Source organism: Chelon labrosus (assembly GCF_963514085.1).
Source record: "Chelon labrosus genome assembly, contig: SCAFFOLD_190, whole genome shotgun sequence".
NCBI lineage: Eukaryota > Metazoa > Chordata > Actinopteri > Mugiliformes > Mugilidae > Chelon > Chelon labrosus.
Window position 1 is genome coordinate 1 of NW_028181713.1, and position 27,232 is coordinate 27,232.

At 38.7% G+C, this 27,232-nt stretch overlaps 1 protein-coding gene across 1 annotated transcript; it reads left to right on the forward strand.

Annotated features, from left to right (window-relative positions):
- The first annotated feature begins 2,216 nt into the window (after positions 1–2,216).
- LOC311509767 (proline-rich protein 5-like) lies at positions 2,217–26,714 on the forward strand. The gene is made up of 10 exons (XM_084575202.1): positions 2,217–2,358; positions 2,485–2,625; positions 14,065–14,191; positions 16,606–16,686; positions 17,039–17,087; positions 19,054–19,120; positions 19,821–19,912; positions 21,547–21,684; positions 22,253–22,370; positions 24,044–26,714. The coding sequence occupies exons 3-10, from the start codon at positions 14,070–14,072 to the stop codon at positions 24,328–24,330; spliced, it is 954 nt and encodes a 317-aa protein (XP_084431328.1). The 5' UTR covers positions 2,217–2,358; positions 2,485–2,625; positions 14,065–14,069; the 3' UTR covers positions 24,331–26,714.
- Positions 26,715–27,232: the final 518 nt, after the last annotated feature.

Consider the following 27,232-nt stretch of genomic DNA (forward strand, 5'->3'; position numbering starts at 1 on the left):
GCTGCTGTGAGGCTGTACAACCAAACCTGCTCCCAATAGAGCACGTATGTGTAACTGTTGTTGTAGCTTATCACAATGACGTTTGTGGTTATTTCATGACACATAATCTTTATGACACCCAACTGTGTCCTTAGCCCTAACCCTACACATCTCACATGGTTTTACATTTAACAGCTTGAAATGTTACTCAAACAACTGCAACATTTATTGCATGACATGTATTATACTCATGCGAAATTACGTAGCCCTATCAACCAACTACAGTACTTTATTACCACATCACCATATCGCTTTTAGAGTGTTTCCTGCCTCCTCATTGACGGGACCCTGGTGTCTTTTGGTGACACAACAGTCACAACCAATACCTCCCATTTTAATAACCACCTACAGAAAAGTCAAGCCCAGTACTCATTAAGAGTGCAGACCGATGACAGATCATATGACTAAGGCATCTGCTGGATCTCTACAGTAGCCTTTCACTCTACCACAGTTTACAACAGAATTGTGGTAGTAAGTTATATTTATAAAATGTATCCACCCTCACAGTTGTCATAAAAAGATAAACTAGCTTGCTAACTACACAAGGAAGGTAAGGGTAACAAGGTGGAAACAATCAGACATTCCATAGGGTGGAAAAAATTACTAAACAAGTCAGTAATGCTGCCTTCAAAGAGAACAGCCCATATGAACATATATTTCTCTTGTATTCACAAACATATGGTCACCTGGTTGGTAGCTTGCTAAACCTCTGTGGCTCCTAGACTGTTGCTTAACAGCAGTATTCTTATGACTTACAGCTGATGTTACCACTTAAACACCATTTTGTGTGCACAACTTCCCATGTCAAAACTTCAGACCGTCCATTTGAAGGAACCGCAAAACTAACCAAGTTACAAGTTAAGCAAAAAAACAGAAACTTAGCAACAAGGAATAAGTATACTAAGTCACTGCAAGAAATACTTTAAAACAATATATCTATATTAAGTACTTTGAGGCAGATAAATACAACTGTCCCATGAACAAATGATGAACCTCAACTAACTAACTATTTGTACTATACAACTGCAGCTATACAGAGGTACAGTAGTCCAGGATTCAGTGATCGATCCATTTAATAGTCATATGTTTCTTGGAGACGTTAACATTACCAGATGCTCCAAAAAAAGGCACTGAAGTAATTTACATCCAAATTTGAGAAATCGTTCGAGAATTTTCATTTGTAAACTGTTGCTATGGACCCACAACACACATTTAAAGAAAAGAGAAAGATACATGGTTAGTGGATACATGTCAACTCGCAAATACATGTATAATAACATACACAATAGTGGCATGTGAAACATGCTCAGTGAAAGAGATAATAGTAAAGAAGCAGTGCTTAGTGTATCGTGGGAGACTGAGACAGCTATGTGAGCATAAATAAAAAGACTGTGCCTCCTGAACCCAAACTAGGAGATGGGAAACTAAGTAGTAAGTAAGTCTGCACTTTGAGAGTGGAGTGTTTAACTGCGATAATTTTGTCCTATAGAGACAATGAAAGGTGCCAATGAAAGGAGGTAAAATTGGAGTAATATAATCTTGCTTGCTAATTCCTGTCAGTGCTCTCTTTATTTGGACAGCCCTATAATAAGGAATTAATATAGCCCTACCTAGTAGTAACTTGTTTTTGCTTGAACCTTGTGTGAGTTAAAGGACTTATTACTTATCTTCAAAAATAACTCTGTGTAGTTCCTAATGTTGAGACTCAGATAATCGCATTCAGAGTAACTTGATAATTAAACAGTGTACTCATAAAGATTTCATCAAGAATATGGGCTTTTCCTTCTAGGCTTACTGTCTATCAAGTGCGACTTTTACTTTGTAGGTTCTAACCGGAAGTGGCAGTAGTACCGGCTGCCTGGTGGATGGGAGCATATCAAATGTATAATTACTTATCCGTACATTAATTGATTCAAGTGTAGCCAGCTATTATAAATAATTCAGATATTTCCAACCAGTATGATTATTCGATGACCCTGTCCATGCCAATAATGTGTCGACAATTTGTGAGAAAGACGATGTTGATGCACAAGTTCCTGTAAAATCTTGCTGCTCCATTTAATCAAGATCTTTTGGTTGTTAAACTGTGACGGACTCTTCGGTAACTTGTATGCTTAAGACACTTATGGAAGAGTGGCCCGTGTAGCCTCCCGTGTTGGCCTGGAGTTGGCGCTCACTGCAGTCAATCTATAGATGTAACCTGCCGTGAACCTCGACGCACACCACTAAGCTTTCGCTGCGATTCATGTGCGCAAATGTTTGGCAGCTTCTTGGCGTTTCTCCCCAAACACGACAACTCTACGACTCCTCTGTTCGCAGGTGGAGACGCAGCCGTTTTCTCACATAGCTCAAACTGTTCATTTTCTCAGTAGGAGAGTTGTTCTGGTGGAGGAAGTGGTGTGTCGCCTCACCATGTTAAGTACTTTTACTATTGATTTGTTGCAGCGGAAATCGAAGCGACGCGTATAGAAAGCCACAGATGATGAGGAGAAGCTCCACGTTGAACAGCATTTTCTTTTCTCTCATCGTCTCCGTGGGCCTATTTATTCTTCCGTAGAGCACTAGAAGTGAAGCGACTTTTCAAAGGTGAGTTCATACGGACACCACGGAGCTTTTACTATGGAGATGTGCAAGCAGCATAACAAGTAGGTTGCAGAATGCAGACTTGGCGACGGCTCTGTGAGAAAGCTGACATTCTGTTTAGTTGTGTTGTTGTTGCACAGAGGTGTGTGGACGCTTCATTGCCCGTGTGTAAATGTTTATTAAGAATATCTAAAAATAATAATATAACAAAGTCTATTAGAGATAAACGACTATAGCTACTTAACCGTTGAGGGTGCTGGACGTTTGCAGGCTTCTTTTTTGTAAACAAAGAAGCCTGATGAGTAGACCCACACTCAGTTCAAGTCTTTACTTGTCCTTTTGGGTAATGAGGCAGGCAGCAGACATACGGTAGATAGGGCTTTACACACAGGCTACTTCAGGCCACTTCCAGCATAAAGGCTTTCCTATCACAGAAACAGATTACGGTCTGTGACATTGACCAGCAAGTAGTTTGCAGTGACTGGATAGATGTACTAGTTTAGTTCTGATGATGTAGATAGATGCACTCAGTTTAAGAGCATTTTATGTAACCAGCATTAGAGAAGGGTTTTGGATCATTTGTGGTTTTTCAATGCAGGGTGTCACTTTTACCAGACTTTTTGTGTACTCGTTGTACATTTCATATTGTTCTTTTTTCTTACTCAGACTTGTGCTCATTGCGCCAAACACCTTGACAAATTCTTTGTCTGTGTGAGCATACTTCCAGTTCTCATTCTGATCTTCCAATTTCAGTGTTCTGTTTAATCGATCTCTAAAACTGAAATTTATTTAGTTTACCGTTATAAAACAGAGAAAGTTAATAAAGGGGATCACATTATAGACGGTGTAACATATTGAAATAAACTTTCCTCTCGATATTTTTGCCAATTTATGTCTTTTTAATTGACTAATGGATTATCTAACTGTCTCCCTGTAGGGTTTCAGAAATACCAAAGTCTCAAAACAGAATATGGAGATTTGGGGAAAAATATTTTCCCTGATTTTAATATGTTTTGAATGGCAAGATTGGATTACATGGCCAAAAAATCATGTCCGACAGCCTTCAGCATTTTATATGTTCACAGTTCATCTCTATCCCTGTCTTCTTTTGCAGTTGGTACGCTCTCTCTTTTCTCCTATACTCGCTGTCGGTAACTTTCTCAGAATCCTCAAAGTTTCTCCCCTGCTGAAGAGTCGCCTTTTTATTCTTTCATTACATTTAAATGTAAGAAGGTTGACATTAGGAAAATGTCTCAAACAGAGTTGAACAGTGTTTTAATTTGGTCCGTTTTTTTTTTTTTATTGTGTTGAACAGCACAGGGACAATAATGCTGACCTTATCCTCAACACTTGGCAATACCTGGTCTCATGTCCATTTACTCCACACTTTCTTTTGTTCTCACTCTTATTTGAAAGAAACCCGTCTCTTCTGATGGAAGTTCATCGGTCCTTCATCTGTAGTCTTCTTGGTACCAAGGGCACTCGGGTGACAACAGACTGATCACAAAAGATATAGTTTACATGCTCAAATGCCAGAGGCACACGTAGCATGGTATTAATGAAAGCCACCAATGGTGGATGTGATTACTTGCCTGCAGCATCATATGAGCCTGGTACAGACAGACCCAATTCTTCTCAGAATGTGAGTCTGGTAACATTTCATTATGGGGTGTGTTTCAGTCAATACAGATACTCAGATACAGATTCAACTCCACCGCATTCTTAGATGACGTGGATGACTATGTCACCAAAGTTGAAATGTTTGGTCTCTTTTACTTCCAGTCAATCTCCATACTATGGCCTCTCAGATTTGGCAGGTCTTTACATGGGCATAAGCAGTTTCCAGTGGAGTGGACCAACGTTATGCAGCAAAAATGTTAAAATGTGATTTGTTACACATGGGCCAGACACAGGTTGAGTTTTCAATCTCTGTTGTCAGGACATTTTTATTTCACTGTTGGTAAATGTCTTATGTGTCTGCTAAAAACAAAGTTTGAAGTTGTATGTTTTTCTTTTCTATTATTCTGCTTAAATTCAAAGTCGATATTGGCAGGAATATCAGTTGTTGGATCATTGCAATGTGTGTGAATGTTTCCCATAATTACACTACGTATATATAAAAATCTCACCTAATTGATGCTTCCAGTCCATGGAGTGATGCAGCCACTGCACTGTAAAGGTGTGCTTTGGAATCAAGCAGATATGAGAGGCCGCTTCTGATAGTTTTGGTTCCACTGTGGATGAAGTCGAATAACTTTAGCAAACTGACTCTTCTTGCTTGTTGAAGAGGCTTAAAAATAAGCTTGTTGACCGTACAAGAAACTCCCAATGTACTATCACTGAAAGACTTGGAAAGGTAAAACAAGGACGAAACTTGGCTTCTCAGTCTGAATTCCTTGTAGCTTATAACTTGTTCTCTTTGAGCTTTAAGTTTAAATGGATGTGTGACTAAAAAGTAAAAAATACACATGAGAACAGATGTGATCAGTCAGAAAAAATTAGGAACAAATAGGAATTTTTTTTTAAATAGAACTGACAGATCAAAGTAGCAAAAGTGACCAAAAGCCAACAGCTCAGAGCACTGGACAAAGTAAGCCAAGTCCCCTTTATTACCTTAAGTTCTGTCAGTTATTGGGAATAGAGGAAACCAGAGTTTTGCACCCAGACTGAAGTTGTCTTACCATTCTTTATTCAGAGGGATGTGAAATATCTCTGTCTACTTTAGGACTTACACTCAGTAATTATCTACTCTGCGTATCACTGTCACCCATTAATTAGTAAATAAAGACTTATCTCGCAGCCTGTGTTATAGCACATGAAATTAAAGTATCTGGTTAGACAGGAATACTCTTTTAAACACATTATTCACTTATTCAATATGATGTACATGACTACTTATTTGGTAATATGCCTTTCAATACAACTGATAAATGAAAAGAGGTTGAACATCACTGATTCTAAACTATCTTTAAGTATTTCTGTAACTACAAATAGCTAATTTGCAAAGGCTTATTAGATGCAATGTGGCAGATACAGCTGTAGAATCAACCCGGGCCATTGATGAGTTTATGACTGATGCCTGCAAACCTCTTGCATGAGTCCAAGAAAAGAGTGACTTCTTGTGTCCCCTAGCATGACTTTAGTCAAGTCGACACCAACTAGTCGCTGATAACGTCACTAATAAAAACACAGTAGAAAGTAATACAGGACCCATAGTTAAGTCATTAATTGACTACTGTCGAGAGGATTGGGACCGTTCCTCTGCTAGCATTAGCGGATGCTTTTCAGATGAGTGTGCATTGCAGTAGTACATTTGTTGTATTTCAAGAGTGACTTGCATATTTTGCATATTACTTTAGAATGGGCTTCATCTTTGGTGAAGTATTTCCACACACTTGATGAACTGCTGCTAGCTTGCTGCAGTGACCCATCTGTCATCTGTCTTCTCAGAGGCATCCATGTTGTTATTGCCATGTGAACAGTGACTAGTCAACATGATTCTTAGAGAGTGACGGAACAGGAGTGAAGTCGACAAACTGACTAGTCTGGACAACCCCTAGTGTCCCCTCTGGATTCAACAAAGAGACCCATAGGTTGTTTCGTTTCTCGGTTTTTATTGTCCTGCAAAAACCAAGCCCTCTTTCTGAGTTTGATCTGGTCCATGTTGTGCTGACCTTTATGGTGAGAGATGGAGATATCATCTTGGCAGGCCATGACTTGCTCATTTGTAATCCCTTGTAAGTCATTTACTGCATCTGTCTTCAGTTGTTGTTTTATCGTGGGTCTTTCTATCTTTATTTTTGTCTTCAGCAAGTGAAATGTATGCTTGATTGAGTTACGATCAGGTGACTGACTCGGCCATGGCAGAATAATCTACGTCTTTATCTTGACAGTCTCATTTGTCCATCTGTTCTGTGAAATGCTAACTCATTTGGCTGATTCCGAGTAGAGAGGATTTCACTTAGCACTTCAGAATATGTCTAGCTGCTTCTCTCTGTGTCACTTCATCAACAAACACTCGTGATCCAGTGCCACTGGACGCCATGCACGCTCATGCCATCACTCATCCTCCGCTGTGTTTTAACAAATGATTTCATGTTCAGATCATGAATCATCCCAAGCCTTCTGCATACTTTCCATTCACACTTCCAAGTGCAGTTACGTTAACCTTTGGTGAACCCTCTGTATTTACTCTTGTGAAGTCTTATCTTCATGGTAGACTTATATAATTGCATGCGTACCTCCTGGAGAGTGTTGTTTGTTTTGCTAGATGTTGTGAAGATGTTTTTTTTTTTTTTTTTTTCTTTTTCCAGTGGAAGGGATCCTGCGATTATCCAACATTGATGTCTTAGGTGGATATCTATACTAAGGATGGCCCGTTTCACTTTCACGTATAGCTCCTATAAACACATGTTTTGGGTGCAGCAGCAGTTTCCAAATGCAAATGCAATACTGAGAATCCTCTCCAGACCCTTTTACCTGCTTTACTGTTGACGAAATAATGAAGGAATATCGATCACCTTTCCATGAAACAGCTTTTGAGTGACCAATTACGCTTTTTCCACTTGAAAAAGAGAGAGCCACAGAGAGCTGTAATTTTTAAACCCTTCCTCCATGATCACTTTATGTTTACATTCATTATAATACCATACTTGAGTATATTTTGGTAAACAGCTAAAGTAACACAGATTGTGTCTACAACTACATGGAATGTGTTTGTTTGTGCCTATATATGGGCGACAATGGTGAGACATAAACCTGTTTGTACAACACAACACTGTTCCCAATAGGAAGTATGAAAAGAAGACTTAAAATTTGTATGTAGCCCACAATGGGGCTACAGGCTGCAACTGATTGGTCTCATGTTGCAGCCAACACATTGTAAACACAACTCACTGCCCTGACAACGGCAGGAAAATAAGCAATGCTGTGGTTCAACATAACTTTGTTTGTCAAAAGTGTATATACAATGGGAAATTTGAACTTACACTGTGGGAGAGCCATCTCTCTAACAGTGACAGATGCACATACACCGATCAGCCACAACATTAAAACCACCTAATATTGTATTGATCTCCCTTGATCAGAGAATGGACATGGGCCTTCTGAGGGTGTCCTGTGGTGTCTGGCAACGTCCACACGAAAGCCAGGTCCACAAGTTTCCCAGGAGAACATTGTATAGTCACAAGATGGTCAATGTTATTTACTTCTCCTGTCAGTGGTTTTAATGTTATGGCTGATGGGTGTACCTAGGCCGATATTCAAGTTTGTCTGAACAGCCCTGTTATTTTTGCTAATGGAAACTGGAAGTCAGCTTTTGGCTGCTTACAGATCCCTTTTCATTGTGAACAGTTTTCAGTCTCCTCTTGGCCTCCTGCAATCACAAGGTAACTTAACGGCAATCTGGTTCTCTGCTCATACAAGTAGATAAATCAGACCTATACAAGTATATATCAGAGCACACACATTTAAGAGAAGTATACTTATTACTGGGAGGATGTTGTAGGATTTTGAGCTACAACAACTGTAAGGGTTTTGAGAATGTTTCATTTTCTTAATGGTCTACCTATGGTACATAAAGCATACAATAATTTCTACCATACTGGCCACTATATTCAGTAGTGTGTCATGCTTTCCCGTGGAAGGGCCTCACAGTTTTGCCACTCACTCTTCAGCGTGTTTTGTTTATTGACAGGGTACTCGTTATGGCATCGTGACTTCCCACATGTGAAGGTACTGGTCACATTTGTTTTATTATTTTTGTCATTGACATAAAAAAACAGTTCTGCTCAGTACTTTAGATAGGGGCACAATACATCACACTTAAATTGCACACAAAAATAAACTACCCACAGAGTCAAAACATATAGTCTCCCCTGAAATTAGCAAGTTGGGACCACGAGCCAGTTCAAAGGTTTGTTTGTTGGTTGTGTTCTAAGAATAAACATACTGTACCTCTTTCTTTCTCTCTCTGCCTCTTTTGGTTTGTAATTGCATTAGCCTCTGAGTACTTTCTCATGACAGGGTTTTCTGTTATAGGATTAGCCCACATGCTAACACACACGAAGACTTAACACACAAACACAAATCTAAGCACAAGAAACTAAATCTTTTATTTTCCTTCACTCTATCAATCTGTATGTTTCTAGATATTAGGAGGTATTCACAATTAGGCCTTTGTCATTTGGTTTACAACTTCTGCCTTAGTCTACATACTCAGTCCTTGTGTTTTACCTGGGGTTATGTGCTGGACTGTAAAGTTTCTAAGTACCTTTAGCTTACTGATTATCTTGGTATATTCTGTTTGTTTAATCTTTACAAACAGTAAAGTGTAAAAGCAAGATAATGTGTTAAAATCGGTCAGTATTAGGAATGCTGAATTAGTTTGAATTATTCTTCACATTAATCAGACTGCAGCCTTTATATTCCCACCCGATCCACAAATGGTCAAATAATAGCTTCTAATACAGTCCATATATTTTCCTATGTGGTGTACTGTACAGATGAACTGTGTCTTGAGATTTTTTTATAGTTTCAGTCATTATCCTGAACCAATACCCACCTTTTAGTTAATGGCCTTCAACAAACTCTAAGGAATGAGATGAAAAGTAAAACAGTCACTCAAAGGCGATATTTGATATTGCCGTTACTATTCAAGCCAATTTGTTGACACTAAAGAGGAAACAGTTACTTATTTCAGTGTTCACGAATAGCCTTACGCTGTATGTAGTACAGCAATTCAATTTATTGAATTTATATTTCAGCAATTTATTTATATAGCATCAATAACAATACAAATTGTCTCAAAATGCTTTACAAACAGCATAGTGGGTATATGAATATTACACAATTTTTACAGACTAGAATTTTTTATTTTTATTTATTTATTTATTTATTTAAACGGACAGGTTGCAGTCACCACTGCTAAATAATCAAGGTGCACAATTAGGGTGTTTGCTTCCTCTAACAATGTAATTGTGCAGTATAAGTACTAAGTGTTGAGACTGTCTCTTCCTGCTCAGCCCAGAAACCTAGAGATGCTGCTTGAACTGTTCTGAAGCAGGACAACAGTTTGCTTCACTAATACCCAGGGCTCCTTTTGAGCTGTTTGTGGTTAAACCCCCAGTGAAGGTGAATACATTAAACCTGCTTTGTCCTATCCCAAATACTGTATCGCTTCCCTGTGTGGGTGGACATATCTAATGGATATGGCGTCTGTGCATAAAAAGAGTAGGACGTTTCCTTTAGCCAACATAAAATTAGGGTTGAGTCATTTTTTGACATCCAAACCACAACAAACCTCTCCATCACTCTGTAATCATGACCAACTCCAGCTGCTCCTTTCATAATGTTTAAAAAAGCTGAAAAAAGAAACTCTGCAGCTAACTCAGAAGCAGTTTTTATTTAGCATTTCCTGAGAGCACAAGTGCAAGTACAGTTCTTCAGTGAACTACAAGAACATGTTGAATGACAAATGGAGTGACGCGTTAGTTCAGGCAGGCCACAGAGTCAAGCTCAGTTCACAGTCCCAGCTCATCAGCTGATAGTTAATCTGCTGGCCATCTGACAGCTCAGGTGAAGGAACATTGGCAATATTATTCAAGGCACCTACTTAAGTTGCTACCCCCTCTTGCTGTTTCTAAGCAAGCCACTTTGCATTCAGCAAGCTGTCAGCGCTAATTCTTCAAATTAAAACTTACCATACTGCTTATCAATCTGTGACAGATTGAGTGCATCATGAAATTACAGCTTCACAGAACAATGAGATCCAGAGATGCCTTGAGCGGAGCTCTCAGGTAATAAAATCCAAATACTTCTAGCATTCGTGAATGCCTAGAGGCCAGTCTCTCTGAAGCTTTATTCCTCTGTCCCTACGAAAGACACAGCATAAAAGAAGCACTGCTCCTGTAACTCCACTGCTTCACTGTCCTAAAGATCTTGGATCACAAACCCCTCATCCAACCTAGAAGATAACCCCATATGGTCAGCATTGTCTAACATCCAGTCGGCTGTCAACCACATAAACTCTAGAATTCTAGCCCAGATCAGCACTCTCAGCAAGACCATTTATTCCTCATCAGAACTATTTTCTACTTCGGCTGCCAAACAAACATACGTGGCAACATAGTGGCAACTGTAACACAAATTGATATTATCACTCACAGTTTTGGATGCCATCATAGTTCCTATAGGGGTTGCCGTTCCTGTCTCCAATGGGGTCCCATTCTTCCCTTCTGCTGCTGCAAATTTTCTCAATCTCCATAGACTTACTGGGTTTACATTCATCTAATTAGCTTTCTGTCTAGTTGCTAGCCAGTGTGCAAGGAGATTGGCTTGATATGGAATAGAGCTATAACAACAATTCAAAAAAGTTTGTTTGACTAAAGGGTCTAAACTAAAAATGTGTGACTTCTAAAGTCCTCCCATTATGACAAAATTCAAAAATCTGTTCTGTTGGTTTTAGAGGGAGAAAAAATATATAAGTATAGGAAGTAAGACTGTTGTCGCATGTCATTTAATCATTTTGAAATATCCATAAATTTTACTGTTATGTGTTTGTTTGCTCTCACTTTCAGGCATTCAAAATTAGGTTAATAATAGACACAGACTTTAAATGTGGTTGTGTTTCACTTGTTCACAAGTAAAGTCCATGAATTGTAATGTGTTTATTGGCATTTTCTGACATGGTAGAGGTTGATGGTACATTAATATACTGTCATTTAGAGTTTTCTTCGTGATTTTATCTTTGAGGAAATGATATTTGGATTGTTCATACAGAAAAGGTGTGTGGGTGTCCAGCATTCATTTCAGTCTTTTCAACTGTCAAGATTGCAATTCATAACACGAAGACCGGATAACTGAAAATAAAAGACAAGCTCTATAAAGAGAAAACAAGAAAGTACCTGAGAAACGACACATGAAATGGTAAAATCAAGAACAGTCGTATGGAAGAGGCTTCAAAATTTTCACTAGACGGGCACCTGAGGAAATTCCAGCTGATAGCAAAAGTCTGTTGGTAGTTTCTGGAAGGCAATGCCTGTACTGTAAAGAGCCATGTTGATGTTGTGGGTCAGTGATGTTAGGCAGGAAATAGTGGTTTGAAGAAAGGCTTGTGTATCTGTTTCTAAATTAATCAGATGCTGCTGAAGCTGCTCTGCTGCACCAGTCATCAACAGGAAGTTGGACCTGCACAGAATTGCTGTTAGAAGCTCTAGACCTGTCTGTCTGCTTACTTGAGTCAGTATAACACCCATGACTGTATACAGTAAGTTCAGCAACAAGGAAGTACCTTGAAGTACTTTTGGCAATGTTTGGCGTTATGTAGCTTGATATTAGCTGCATGTGATTACCTTGAGGAAACATTGTAGCCTGATCCTTTTCTAAATTCAGTTAAAACATTAGTTAGTAAATACAATAGGGGACATACTTCTCAGAGATTGACCTATAGATTTTTTTAAGGCCTATGAGGCCTCCAGCACCTCTTAGCTGGACATAATAAATCACATTGAGATCATTTGACACAGTAGGCTGCAGAGACGGACTGAACAGCTGTGCAACAGAATTTGAAAAACTAGAAAAAAAGTCAGATGGCTTTTGTTTGCCTCTCCTCTAAGTGAACAAACTAATCAGACAGCAGTCACTGTAGTCACCTAAATCCAGAGGCTATAACTATTAACTGACATTGCTCCATCCATTTACAGATTCCAATTAACTGTGTAGTAGTGTAGCATGGAGGTGACAATGACTATGCATGTTGTAAAAATTATTCTCAGGAGCAGTATCTTTGTCCATATCTTGTAATTTATACTCGGTGTAGTCAAATGTTTTCAGTCCCAGGTTTATCTTAATAAATTTTATGTTTATGTTGCCAGTCATCATGTTTAGATAGAGATAAATTACATTTGTCCTAGCTTATTATCAGTTGTTTAAAGTCAAGACATTAACTCACACATTCACACGCCGCTGACTTTTCTATTACAGCTATCACATTTGATTTTAATATTGTTCATAGGGAGTGTGTGGATTTCAAAAAAAATAATTCAGTTTTTGCACCAGTTGTAGTCCAGGGCCCATATTCCTAAAGGTTCTTAGCGCAAAGAGTTGCTCCTAGTGGCCACATTCTAAGAAAATTCTTAGAATCATGATCTTTTCTAAGAATTTCTCCTCAAAATTAAGAGTAGATCCTAGTAAAGATAAAAGGTATTCCTAAAGATTCTTAGCTCTTAAGAGAGCTCTTAAGGTGAGATGTGTTAAGAGCAGGGAGGAGGACTTTTAGGAGGCTTAGGAGTTTCTTAAGCAGAGGAGAAAATGGCTGAAAGAAGAGACAGGAGAGATATTCTCCAAACACTGAATGACAATCAAGCTTGTTACAATCGCAATATCACCGGAAATGAAAGTCATCGCAACACTGAGGTATTTAGCAACAGGAAAAATGCAAAAATGCAACAATGCAGCAGTGATGACCTGGGGCCAAATCTACGTCTCTAAACATTTTTATTCTCATTAACCAGTTGAGCCAGAAGCAAACACCGTTCCTCTTTCCAGTTGGGTTTCCTACTTCATTTCTTCTCAATTGCTGTTCGGTTTGTGGAAGATTTGAACGCCAACCATCACTGCTTCTTCTAGGCCGGTTAGCAATCACAGAAACTGATGAAGGCTGAGCCATTTTACCCTCGTTAATACCAAATGGATGAAGGGCAAAAATGACCAGCATGGTAAATGAATGGAAGCAAATAAATAGAACTATCAGCATGTGAATACTGTGCAAGTGGGACTGAGTTTAATCACACATTTTATAGGATCATTTTTAAAGTATAGCTTACTATTTATTTATTTTTATGTAAAATATTATAATTCCACAGTCTTCATAGAGATTAGATTCTGTTATTAAGTCTATTGATTTGACGGTCCATTCTAGGCCAGTTATCACCAAAACTGTATTTTTATGTAGCTTTTAGGATCAACCAATCACACCTCTTGAAATGACGACTCATACCTAGCAATGGGGTCAACCACACCTCCTCACTAAGATAAGAGTTTCTGTCCATTCCTTGCTAAGAGTTCTCTTGAGAATTTTCTGGAATCACTCCTAAGCTAAGACTCCTAGCTAGGAATTTTTAGGCTAAGTTAGGAGCTCTCTGAGAGGATTCTCAGAATCTTTAGGAATACGGGCCCAGGTGTATATTTGATGTCTGAAGTCCACTTGCAACAAAGTTATCTGTGCAAGACTACTGTTTATTGAGAGAATGAACTGGTGTCTCCAAATGCATACAGCAAACCCCTGACGTGATGGAGGTTACACAAGTCCAACTGGACTTGAATCATATTAAGTTCAGTAGTTGCTATACTGAACATGCTGAATCCATACAGTGATGCCATACTCTATTTACTCATATTGTGATGATGCACTTTAACTGTGCTTCTTCTCTCCACCCCAACCAGTGTCTATGATGGGATCTTTCCGGCGTCCCAGGCCTCGGTTTATGAGTTCTCCGGTTCTGTCGGACCTTGCCCGGTTCCACGCCAGCTCACCTGCTCTACACATTTCCAACACCTCAGCATGGAACAGGTCAGCTACACGTAAACAGAAAATCCTTCTGCACTTTGTTGTTCTTAATTGTGTGATCGGAATGTAAAGATGCATTTTTTTCTTTCTTCTTTTTTATAAAATAGTGTAACAGGGAGTCAGTGAAACATAAAATCTGTCCTATCATTGTTATATAGTGGGTTTGTACTACTCAACCCATCCCAGTTAGTTAAGAGTGTTTAAGAGGTTTGCCGAAATCACTGTCTCTTAGTGTGTCTTCTCCTTTTTACTCATAAGTGCTTCCCTACATATGTTTACTAAAATATCTTGTGACAGCCCCCTATTCAGAAGCAGTTTTAGCCTGTTTATTGCCCTGGGAGAATTTTGGTGAAGGTCTAGGTAAAAGTTCATACAGTATATACATGTATATACAGTATATACATATATACATTTTTAATATTTACAATAGGAACAATTCAAAATCCTGGGCTAATGGCTGATACTAGATATTGGACAACCACAAAGTCCTAGTACGTCACAAAAGTTACAAAATATGTGTATAATATATACATCTTCTAGCTTTAGCTTAATGAACCCAGGACCTAATCAACAGCATGGAAAACATTCATGGTGGTGTCATATCATAAGTTTGAAAATAAATCATGAGTTGGGTTGTAGCAATTTTGTCGGAGGCTGGGCATTATCATTAACAGCGTGACATTATATCCAGTTTTACATGCTAGCTGGACTGCCACCGTTGCCTTATGTAAGAGCATAGCGAGCAAGCACCGGGCTAACATAGTTCTACTATCCCTCCTATTTCATTATTACATGCATAATATCATCACCATCATACTCATTAATAGATGACAGCAGCATACCTTCATCTCTTGCACATTGTTTCCTTTTTCTTCTTCTTTTTTTCTAAACTGGGCAGCTGATGACTTTGACCTCTTCTTCTCCATGGTGTCCATGTGTCAGTGGAGAATCACTACATTACCCATCAGTGCAGAGTCAGGACTAAACCAGTTCACCTTGATGGAAATTGTTGAAACAGTGTTGACACTGAGTTGTCTTTGTGTAGACTGTCATCTTCATAATCCCACAACACATAAAGTACAGATAATCTTTGTTGTCATGGCTACAAATATTGGCTTAAAACAGAGGACAATATGCTGAGAACAACAGTTTATCAGGTCATGAATGTTATGATGAAAGTTTTGAAGGTCAAAAGTATGAGATATTTAGTCTCACATTTGAGTTTTTGGTTTGATTAGATTGTTTTTCAAAAGGTGTTAGCTTTACAGGTTAGGCTTTTGGATTAAGTCACTGCAAGTTCTGGCATTTCAGCAAGTTTTTCAAAATGTATATAGCATATTGCATAGGGGCAATACAGTTAGTGACAATAGTAGTCCTACCACAGGTGTGTTAGCTGCTACAATTAATGAATATAAGAGGTGTCATAGAGAGGTTTGAAATTGTAAAAATGTAAAATCCATGTATTTTCCCCTGCTATCCTTCTCATGGATATACTTAGACCTATCTGTTGATCAAGAGTGGTTTACATATGTACAATAATGATGTTCTTCTAATACGAAAAAAGGAAGTAAAACAGAATTTGTATATCTGAATAGTGTAATGTTACATTCAAATTATTGGTGAACATCAGCTAGTTGCTTCACCACTATGGCTCTTTTGCGCAGTTTAACCATTGCGTCTTACTTAATGGATCACTGGACACTCGAGAAGCCTAATACTAATCGTCATAATCTCTCATGACATATTGTTGAGCAAGTCAGCTAGCCCATTGTTAGCTTCTGCTTACCGCAAGTTCAGCATTAAGCAGAACCCCCCCACACACACACAGACACACACACCACTCTTGCCCTCATCCCGCTCCCTTGCTCGTCATTGTTCCTGTCACAGCACTGAGCAGGATGTTTGGTAGGAAGTAACGTGGCAGCCAGGTCATATCCTGTCAACCCACTGAGCACAAGCAAAGGCACACTCGGATGGCATTTCATGAAAAAAGTGAAGAAAAAAAATTATCTTTTCATATGAATGTAATGAATGATTGCTCATCCACTAGAGCATGTTTGTTGACATCTGAGTGATTATGACTGCTTTTATTCCTATATATCACATACATCTTGGGACAAATCCAGAAAATCGTGTCATGGCTTGAGATACTTCTGGCAGACTAATTGGCCTCATTTGGATCAACCTGCCTACCTTCAAACTATACACATGATGTAATGGAAAAATCTAAAGAAATCAGCCAACAGGTCTAGTCACTCAGGAAGGAGATGCTGAACTCCTGTAGGTTCCTCCAAGATTTACAATTGCAAATGGCTGATGCTCTTATAGGCGCATCATATTGACTACTAAAGTTTCTTTGCCGGAACAGGTACTCCTTATAATGCACTTCTTGACACTTGTGTTTGTGGGTCTTTCAGGGTCCAATCAGCTGTGATCAAGGTGTTCGAGGGCGGGACTTTACAGGCTAACGAGCTTTACACACTTAACGAGAACATCAGGTGATGAAAAACTGTCTTCTGCTTTAACTTAGCCTTTCTAGTTCCACATAGAACAAAATTCAGAAACAAAATAAAGAGTTAGCAGAAAGAAGAACAAAAGTCAACAAAGTAACAACTAGTCCATTTTAGTTCACATGAATGTGCATGTTTCTGAGAGAGAAGCATTTTTTTTTTGCTTTATTTTTACTTTATTTTGCCATCTTACAAAATGCAGAAAATGTAGAAAACTTATCCGTAACAAATATTATTTTAAGAATGAATGAAAATCACTTGTTGAAGCCTAATTTACGGTATTAACTGGTTGAGTCTGTGCGAGAGAACTGAACTGCTGTGCTCGTCTGTAATTTTGCAGGTGGCTACTTAAAACAGAGATGGGCTCCTTCATCACAGATTATTTCCAGGTATTTTTACATCTTCCTCTTTTATTTTAAATTAGAGTAAATGAGTACCAGCAGGAGTGTCGAAAACAGAAACCAACATCTGGAAGTCTGTATATTTTTAAAGGGAAGAGAACATTTGCTCATGTCCCGTGGTGACCCAGCTGTCTTTACCCATGTTTAGTACAGTTGAAATATAACCAGTATTCTTATGATACTGGATTTGTGAGGAAAAAAGTGTTTGGGTGCCACTATTAATACATTTATTCTTTTACATATTTGTATATTTGTTTCTTTGATATAACTGTAATATAAAAGTTTAAAATATTACATGAAATTCATTAACATCATAGGTGCAGACGAGTTGCCTTTTAGCTGAAATTTGCTTTTTTTGAATGAAAAATAAGGCACCTGCTTGAGTCAAGGCCTTCAGTAGCAACAACTCTGTATATTTCAGTTCTTTAACTAAGTGCATAGATGCCTTGTCTGACCAGTAAACAGTAAACAGCCAAGTAGTTCAACATCTTTGTCAATAACCCTGGTCCTCAAAGTGTAGGTCTGCAGGTGGTCCAGAAATGGCAAACACATCCTCATCCTGTCCACAGATAACAGCAGAGAAAGTCTTTTTGTCACTTGTCTGCAATCCCAACACTAATTTCTGGACTGCCTTTACATCTCAGAGTTGATATGCGTTTCCTATAGACGTCATGAGACAGCCTGGGTTCCATCCTGTCCTTTATGTGTGATAAAATGACATGAAGATAAAATTGTAACTTTCCTGTCAACATCCTGAGACAACTCTGCTTCCTCTCTGGCCTGCAAAGCTTATTTGAATTCGTAGGCTCCATTACAATTTACCAGAGTAACTAACATTATGTGTTACTGCAGCAGCGATTTTTTTTTTATTTTCTTTTACATGTACCCTTAATTAACTTAATTAATTAACTAATCCTAGAGGTGCACTTACTTTCACAACTTCAATTCAATTTTAATTATATACCGTCAATAACAATACAAATTTTCTCAAGACCCTTGAGAAACCCGGCCTGAAACTGCCAGAGCAAGGAAGGAGACAGTGGCAAGGAAGAACTCAAAGAGAGAGGAGAGGTTGAGGAGAAGAGAGCAGCAGGAGGAACAAGATGATACATACATCTGTATACATATAGAAACTTGTTAAATCGTTATACAAGTACTGATACATGTTACATGGAAAAATGAAGTTAAACGAGCATAGGGACATGAAACTGTTAGTGACAAAAACAAGTAGCTCTACTACTGGGGAGTTAGCTGCTATAATGGTTAAATATAAGAGGTCTGCCTCTTGATGGCAGCAGCCATCCCCAGCAGGATGCAGCCTGGCACACACACAGAAACGGTTTAGGAGCAACTCAAAAACCATAAAAAACAACACAAGGTGTTGACCTGGCCTCCAAATTAACTAGATCCCACACTGATTAAGTATCTGTGGAATGTACTGAACAAGCCTGAGCCACAGAGGCAACTCAATCCATAGGACCCAAAGGCCCCCACTAACATTATTCTGTTGCCAGACACCATAGGACACCCTCATATGATCAGGCATAACATTATGACTACCGGCCTAATATTGTGTAGGTCTCCCTTGTGCCTCAAACGTTTCTGACTCATCAGAATATGGACATGAGCCTTCTGAGGGTATCCTTTGGTGTCTGGCAACATAATGTACAGCTAACTTTCTAGGCACCAGTTTAAGTTTTACACCAACAGAGTGAGGACATTTTGGTCGGTCCCCACTTCTTTACAAGGCTGCTTGAGAGTTAAGACTTGGTTTTAGGGTAAAGGTTCCATTTAGGTCATGAATAGGATTAGGGTTAGACACTTAGTTAAGATGGTTAGGGTTAGGGACTAGGGAATGCATTATGTCAATGAATGTCCTCACAAAGATAGTCATACAAACACATTTGCGTGTGTATTTAATATATTTAATCTGTGTCTTGTTTTGTTGGGTTAGAACCAGTTGCTGACTCGAGGTCTCTCTGGAATCCTAGAACACATCCTTCTCCACAGCGCTGACACTGGTTAGTGGTTATGTGTTTCTTTCATTGGTAACCTGTGAGTCGTGGTGCAGGGCCTAGAAATAACACTCCTGCTTACTCAGGTGTAAAGAACGTGATAGCTAAGACGAGCTGTGGGTTGTATCGGATCACCAGCTCCATGCAGGACCTGGCTTTGTGCTGTGATGGGACAAGGATCAACGAGTCATCTTTTTATGTTATAAGTATTTATACAGGAGGCTATAGTAATGATAAATTCACAGATACTGCTCTATGTCAGGACAAGATTGGAAATTGGAAATATATGTGTCAAATCTATGTTATTCCGTTGTGTGTGGAATACATTCTAGCAGCTTTCTGATTCTTAACATACAAAAATCTAGTGATGGCATTTCAGAGTCATCTTAACAAACTGTTTCCCCTGGTGTGCTGTCAAAAGTATCTATTATGCCCACAGCATCTTTGATAAGGGAAAGCAAGGTAGCTTCAAAGTTGCATAAGCGGACTAAGGAAAACCTGAACGCCAGATAAAACTGATAGAACTTATTGGCACTCAGTTTAAAAGGGCCTACAGTTGTGCTTAGAATGCAATTGTAATTTCTAACCTAATTAGCCAAAAGGAAACAGTTGCACGTCTGTTGAATGAGATGCATCAGGGATATGCAGGACATGTTGCTGTAGTATTAATGTGTTTCCATAGTAACTAGCTGTTGCGTCCCCACAGGTGAGAACCAGCTCATTGTCCTCGCCGACATGTGGGACCAGTTCTTCACAGAGACCCTCCCTACCCTGCAAGCCATCTTCTACCCCATCCAGGTAAAACATACACAGGCACAGATACACATCAGATCTAAGTAGTGAACACACCAAAACAACATCAAAGAAGTACCGGCAACAAAGCCCAAATTTGACCTCACGTTGTCTGTGTTATCGCCTGCAGCCAGCAGACATATACACTGCTCAGAAAAATGAAATTAACACTTTTTAATCAGAGTATAGCAGTTACTCTAGGAGAGCTGGACAGGGCCGTAGAAGGTCTTCAATCCATCAGCAGGACCAGTATATGCTGCTTTGTACGAAGAGGAACAGAATGAGTTATAGCCCTACAAAATGAATAGGCAGTAGGCAACTGGTGTGAATGTCTCTGACCAAACAATCAGAAAAAGACTTCATGAGGCTGGCCTGAGGGCCTGACGGTCTCTAGCAGGCCCTATGCTCGCTGCCTGTGGAGCTTGATTGGCATTTGCCATAGAACACCAGAATTGGCAGATCAGCACCCTGTGCTTTATGCAGATGAGACCTGGTTCACCCTGAGCACATGGGACAGACATAAGAGGGCTTTGAGCAGTATGCTTTCTGCACCTTTGTGAAAGGAAATAACTCTTCATACCAGCTGGGTTCTGCTCAAGGTTTCTTCCTGTTAAAAGGGAGTTTTTCCTTGCCACCGTCGCCTTCAGGCTTGCTCTGGGGGTTTCAGGCCGGGTTTTGTAAAGCCTCTTGAGACAGTTGTTATTGATGCTATATAAATAAAATTGAATTGAACTGAACCAGCAGGTGGCAGTAGTCTACATTTGTCATTCAAAAGGGAAAACTGTGAGGACTTCTATTAACTGGTAGGCAAGAAAGAAAAAAATAAAAAGTTCTGCTTTGTACATCTGCACACAGTTGTTCAAATTATCTGGCAGCTCTGCACAGAACTTGTCACAGTGCTGTGGATTGAGTCTGCCTCAGTGTCTCTTGGCTCTTCATGTGATCCCAGTTTGAGACCGCTGATGTTGAGATCAGGCCTCTCAGGGGGTCTTACCATCTGTTGCAAAACTCTTTGTCCTTCTTGTGGCTGAAGTTAGACTCTGGCTTGAGGTTTGGACTCACAGTCATGTGGCAGAAATACTGAGCATCAGTTTTACGCAGTACTATATGTTGTACTATGTGTTTTAAATGCAACTTCGCCATATGGAAACGAGTCAGTCTAGGCCGCCATATATATATATGTGTATGTATGTATATATATATATATACACACACACACACACACACACACGTATACAGATATATATACACTCACAAATTTAGTGTGTGGGGGTGGGGAGTTAAGAGCTAAGTTTACTGATTTAAATCCTTAAATTATCTCAGATCATTTAAGTGGAAAGGTCACTAGATTAACCTGCTAAGCTGTGGACCGTTGTAAATTTCTAAGGTATACTGTATCTTTTACAATGTGTGCATATGTGTGTATTTTTATCATTCATATAGCATTAATCATCACATTTTAGGTTGAAGACTTTATTTAAGGTTAAGGTAGAGGGAAGTCATGTTTATGTTAAGGGTTAGAGCAAGTTTAGTGTTAGGGAAGCCTTGGTTTTTGTTAGTGTGAATGTCCAGGAAATCAATATAAACCAGTGTAGGGTTCTCTAAGCCAATGGACACATGTCGCTATATTTGTGTTTCAGGGTCAGGAGCTTACTGTGAGGCAGATGTCTCTCTTAGCTTTTAGAGACATGGTGCTGTTGAAGCTCCATCTGGAGCAAACTCTGGGAACAGCAGCCTCTGTACCCCCGTCTGTCACACAGATGCTGCTGGTATTACAGGTAAGCATATTTGAATTTATTTATGTATAAATACATTTATTTATATTTATATATATGATCCTGTTGGTATGTATTTACCAAAAGGATCATTGTTTTTCACAGCTTGCATTCATAACTGCTGAAATCTGTGAATAAACAGGAAATACTGAACAAAACAAAACAAAAAAAAATTTGAGATAAGGCCTTGCGGTTTTACATTCAACATTTAACAGTTTTTGGGTTTGTTTTTCTAACATGTCTGATGTGTCACTATACTCCTTGACTTGTTTGGCTTTGTAGTGATTTGGCTTTGTAGCTTTGTAGTCACTGTATAGCCCTTGATCTCAACAATGAACTTTAATTCATTAAGTTATTGCTGAAATTATGGTCAAAAGCTTAAATATAGACTATTCCTTTTTTGTCAGTTTTAAATCCAAGCCCTTAGTTGCCAAACCATAAACCTGAACCCAAATCTTAACCCTCAAACTCTTCACTGAAATGAGATATCAATGTCTGTTTCCAAAAAAGACGTCCTAACTCACAAGGCTTTATATACTCCATGTACATCTTCTCTGTCTTTGTCTGACAGGGTGTCCACGAGTCCGGTGGTCCCAGTTTGGAGTATTATCAACTGGAGTGCCTGGTGGAAATCGTTGTGTCTCCATATCTCTGCAATGTCTTGCAAGATAGAAATAGGTCCCTGTTAGGTCAGTATACTGACTGGTACTCCTACTACGGTGAAGTTATAATGATACTGAGGCCTGTAACACTAATAAAAAAATCATATTTATGTTGTGGAAATTCTGTAACCAAAGTGACTTCTCTACAAGTATTTAATGCAATATTAGCATATGCATATTGGTCTCCCATGCCTGCACAGGTGGCTGCACAGACAACAAGGTGAAAAAGCAACTCCACAGTGATAAACAGCCATCACTACGTCCCTTATCATATCTGACCTCATCTGAAGCTGAGTGCCACAACAAAAATCTGCTGTTCAAGACACTGAGAATTGTTCTTTCTTGTGAGGCATCCTGAAAAAGTTTTAAAAGGGCAACAGATGCCTTTTTAAACCATTTTCAGATATGCCATGACCTGGATGACTGAGAACCTTCACATACATATTTCTATATTTACATTTTATTTTATCTTCAATACAATAAAACTGAATTGAATTTATTGGTGGCATTATTAGGCAGTTCATTTGATGGTGTTTTACTTCTTACTGTTATAAATTATGTAGTGGTACCATAGTACACTACATGTAGTATACCACCACAAATACACTGGATTAGAGTGTGCAAGTGTCAAACACCAGCAACTGATGATTTCATCTTATTTTTTTATTTAATTTTTTTTTTTGCAGCAACCAATAATCAATTCACAAATATAATGGCAACAGCATCTTAACTGCAAAGGATATTCTTATGTTATTTTCAGATAAATGTGTGACAAGTCACTGTTGTCCCTAGAAGCTTTGGCAACTTGTTTCAGAGGTCAAAGGCTCTTTTGCAATATGCTGTTTAAATCCTCTCAGCGGAGGTGAACCGCTTAATCCCCGCTTTTGTGGTTTCATTCCAGAGGTGACTGTGGTTATTTCAGGTCAGAACAACACTCTTGACAATTTAAAAGTACAAGACACCTACAACTTTACTGCTTTAGTCTCTATCTATATAATTACGATGTGCACTTCACACAATTTCATATCCTTGGAAACAACAGTACTTTTCAATTTTTGAGTCTCAAAGAAATTTTATATTTGCTAAAGCATCCACGTTCACCAGCTACTTACTGTGTCAGTATTCCATTTGGTGCTGCGCGGCTAGTCTAAATTTCTTTTTAGAGCATTTTAGTTTTCAGCTGAGAATTTTCTATAGGTTCACAACTGCTAACTTACAATATTAAAATATTGAATTTTAATGAGCTCCACAGGTACTTTTAGTTGAATTTTGTTACATTTGGACAGAAACCGGCTAGCTGTTTCCCATGTTTATCCAGTAGTCTCAGCCAAAAGGGGAAAAGGAGGATTTGTTTTGTTTTTTTTGGCACACACAGCTAAAGTAGTTTTATTATATTTTTTTTAATGTAGTGTACATCTTTGCCCCAATTTATATTTATATTGATATATTTGGACATGTTACATACTAGAATGGTTTACGGATGTGTTGCTTTCTATGTCTTGGTACATCTGTGGTTGGAAAAGAATTCAAATTGTCTCACCAGATGTAATAAGAATGGTCAAGCCTCAGTCTCTCTGAAAACTTTATTTTCAAGAATGATATTATATTCCCTATAATAGAATTTAAACCCAAATACATGGCAAAACCATCCAATAATGTGTCTACTCACTCACATCAGTTTCTTGTCTCCCTTTAACCAGAGTCTTATCATCTGCGGTCATCTACAATGTTGCCAGGTGGTGACCCGTCTCAGCCAGAAATCACCATCACTCAGCATCACAGCACGTCAGACTCGTCGTCTCTGTCACCGCTGGTGGAGCAGGAGGGGGAGGTTTACCTAGAAAAGGTTGGCGGTGTGCGCCGGCACACAGTGGCTAATGCACACTCTGATGTCCGACTGCTGTCTGTGTCAAACAGGATGTACACTGGGGTTGAGAAGAACGGCAGGGTGGGAGGGGGAGAGGAGAGGGTTTTTGGTGGGAGATAAGCCTATGAGTACAAGATCATTCTCCAGACAACCAGACATGGTGGAGTCCCTGAGTGGATCAGGAGGCAATGGACATGTGAGACAATGGTCATTTGAGGCGATACAGGACTGAAAATGGAAGGACAGTAAAGAAATAAAAGGGCATTATAGGAATTAACATGAAAACAGTCATATATGAGAGGATGTAAGACAAACTGGGATGAAACAAAGAAAAATATTAGAAGGACAACAGGAAAAGACAGGAAACAATATGAAAAGTTACATAAATGAAAGGACAAGAGAATGGGACAGTGAAAAACAAGACAGAAAAAGCAGAAATGCAGTGAACAAGACAAGAAGAAAAATGATACTCAAAACAGGGTAAGTCAGGATGGGAAACAAAGTAGGAGACGGTGGAAGAGCCTTAACCCTCTCGCTCAGGTACAGAAGAATGCGTGAATAACAACCAATACCTTTCAATGTCATTCAAAGCCAGGCATAGGGTCTGTATCATCAGGTTTCATATTTGAACAAGAACTGTCAACTGCTGTCTTTTGGTCACATAATGGGGTTCTCTTTTAGGATTGATACTGAATATTAAAGTAATGTTAAAACTGACGCTACAAATTCATGTGATTATATGATACATTAGTTTGGACATTTGTTTTTATTTTACCCGCTTTCTACTTTGTATAATAAAATTGAAGGTAATGAAATATAACACAAATCAAATCTATGTGGTGAGAAAAACTGTAAACAAAACAGAATACATCTCATATCATAAATTCCTACATTGGCAATATCTTGCCATTTTAATGTGTTTAAGACCATCAGTTGTGTTTGCCAAGGTAGCACTAGCATCCAATATGTGGCCGTATTCAACCACTATAGAATCTGTTTATTATCACTCCATGAAGGGCCATATCTCTGTCTATGTTCATTGGCAAACTCTCTAGTATTGTTCTTTGTTGTTTAAATTTAGATTTATGGGCACTGTACAAGGTTGTACTGTGTTAATGCAATTCATATTATTTATATGGCACCAATCAAAACGCCTTAAGGTGCTTCATGTAACCAAGTGCAAGGACTGAGGCAATGGTAGTAAAGAAAAACCTTAAACAGGAAGAAAACTTGAGCAGAACCCAGCTTGTGGTGGACCCTTCTGATTGAGGCCAGCTGGGTAGCTGAAAAAAAAAAAAGAAATGATGGTGGTGAATCAGAACACGTATATCCATAGTACAATCAGAATTACAAGATGCATGCAAGATTAGAGAGACGCAGAGTTGTATCGGTGGGAAACGAAAGTAGAGATGAAGTGTTTAGTACATCATATCCTACCCTGCAACAGCTGAGTGGGAGACAGCATTCAGTTAACAGGCCCCTCTGCTGTGGAACCTACTCCCTGTTTCTCCACTTGAATGTTCATAATTCTCTTTTTGATAAAGCTTACTGTATAGAAACTCTAGGATACACAAGTATGGCACTCTGATAGTGATTATATTTTAGATTTCTAAATTGTATTCTTGATTTCACAGGGAGACAGTGAACAAAGGCTGAAATTGGAGAAATATGATCCCGTTTGCAAATATTTTAGAGGGTCATCTTGATATCCTAAATAATGATGAAATACAGAGGTCCATTCTGTAAGTAACAAATGCATGGACTAGTTTTTCAGCGTCACTTTGATACATGATGTTTGTAATTTTTACAATATTGCACAAATGAAAGACAGTCCTACTCAGGTGTTTCATATGGGGGTTGAGAACATATTCTGGTTAATCATGATTACAAGGTCCCTGACTGAAGCACTGGAGGCCAAGGCAATCCAATCACTATGTAATCATAACTATATGATTACATAATGTGTGTCTAGTTGTTTATGGCCAAATACATTAACTTATGTTTTGTCTGAATTTACAAGTAGGATATTATAAGTCATCCAGACCTTTATGTCTGCAATTTCCCCATTGCGGGACTAATAAAGGTTTTTCTTATTCTTATTCTTATTCATTCAAGCTATGGTTGTTTCACCCAGCTTCATAAATAAATACAGCTGGGTATCATCCGCATAGTAATGGGAATTGATGCAGTGTTTCCTAATAATACTGCTTAAGGGAATAATATATAATGTGAAAAGAAAAATCGGTCCTTACGCTGACTTCATGACTAACTTTTTGTATAAGATTATTTTTTAATCCCAAGGAAATGTTTCATTCTCTGTAGTAAAGACACTTATCAAATGCAAGTGTGTTGTCTGAGTCTGTAAGAAAATCATTGGGTGCAAAAGGTCTTTTTCTAATTATCGATTCATGAGCTAGGAAGTAGTTTGTAAAAGATAAAATATAAGGAGAAGAACTAACACTTGAATCTTTTGACATATAATATTGCTACTCAGTTTCCATAGTGTAGTGGTTATCACGTTCGCATAACACGCGAAAGGTCCTTAATTAATAAGGTACCTTAATTTCTTCAAGGGTATAGACTAGAGTCCTAGTGTATGTATGTACAATCCAACACAAGACTGAATGAGCTTTTTAATGAGTCAATGAGCTGCTGGCTGTAAAGGCCCACTGATTAAATACATCATTGACAACGGTTGTGAACATGCTGACATCACTTCCTGATAATGAAGGACATCATTGAAGTTATACTATTGTGAAAGCATAACTGAAAACAAATATTTGCCACAGTGTGAGGACTGCTCATCCAAACGCCTCTTGTTACAGTTACAAGTAGACTGAATGAATCGTTGTCGTGAAAAGCAAAGAACAGACGCACACCAATAAAGAGATCTCTTCCTTTATAGTTAGGTGATTCCACATCTATTGAAACATTCCTCTGATTCATGCCTTCTTCTCTGCAGCAACAGCTGTTAAGGCTCATTGGTACTGAAGTGTTTAGAGCTGGATATCAAACTAAAAAA

Coding starts and splice junctions, on each gene's coding strand:
- LOC311509767 (XM_084575202.1), top strand. CDS start 14,070: ATGATGGGATCTTTCCGGCGTCCCAGGCCTCGGTTTATGAGTTCTCCG. Junction 19,121..19,820: donor TCTCCACAGCGCTGACACTG/GTTAGTGGTTAT, acceptor GCGTCCCCACAG/GTGAGAACCAGCTCATTGTC. Junction 21,685..22,252: donor AGATGCTGCTGGTATTACAG/GTAAGCATATTT, acceptor TTTGTCTGACAG/GGTGTCCACGAGTCCGGTGG.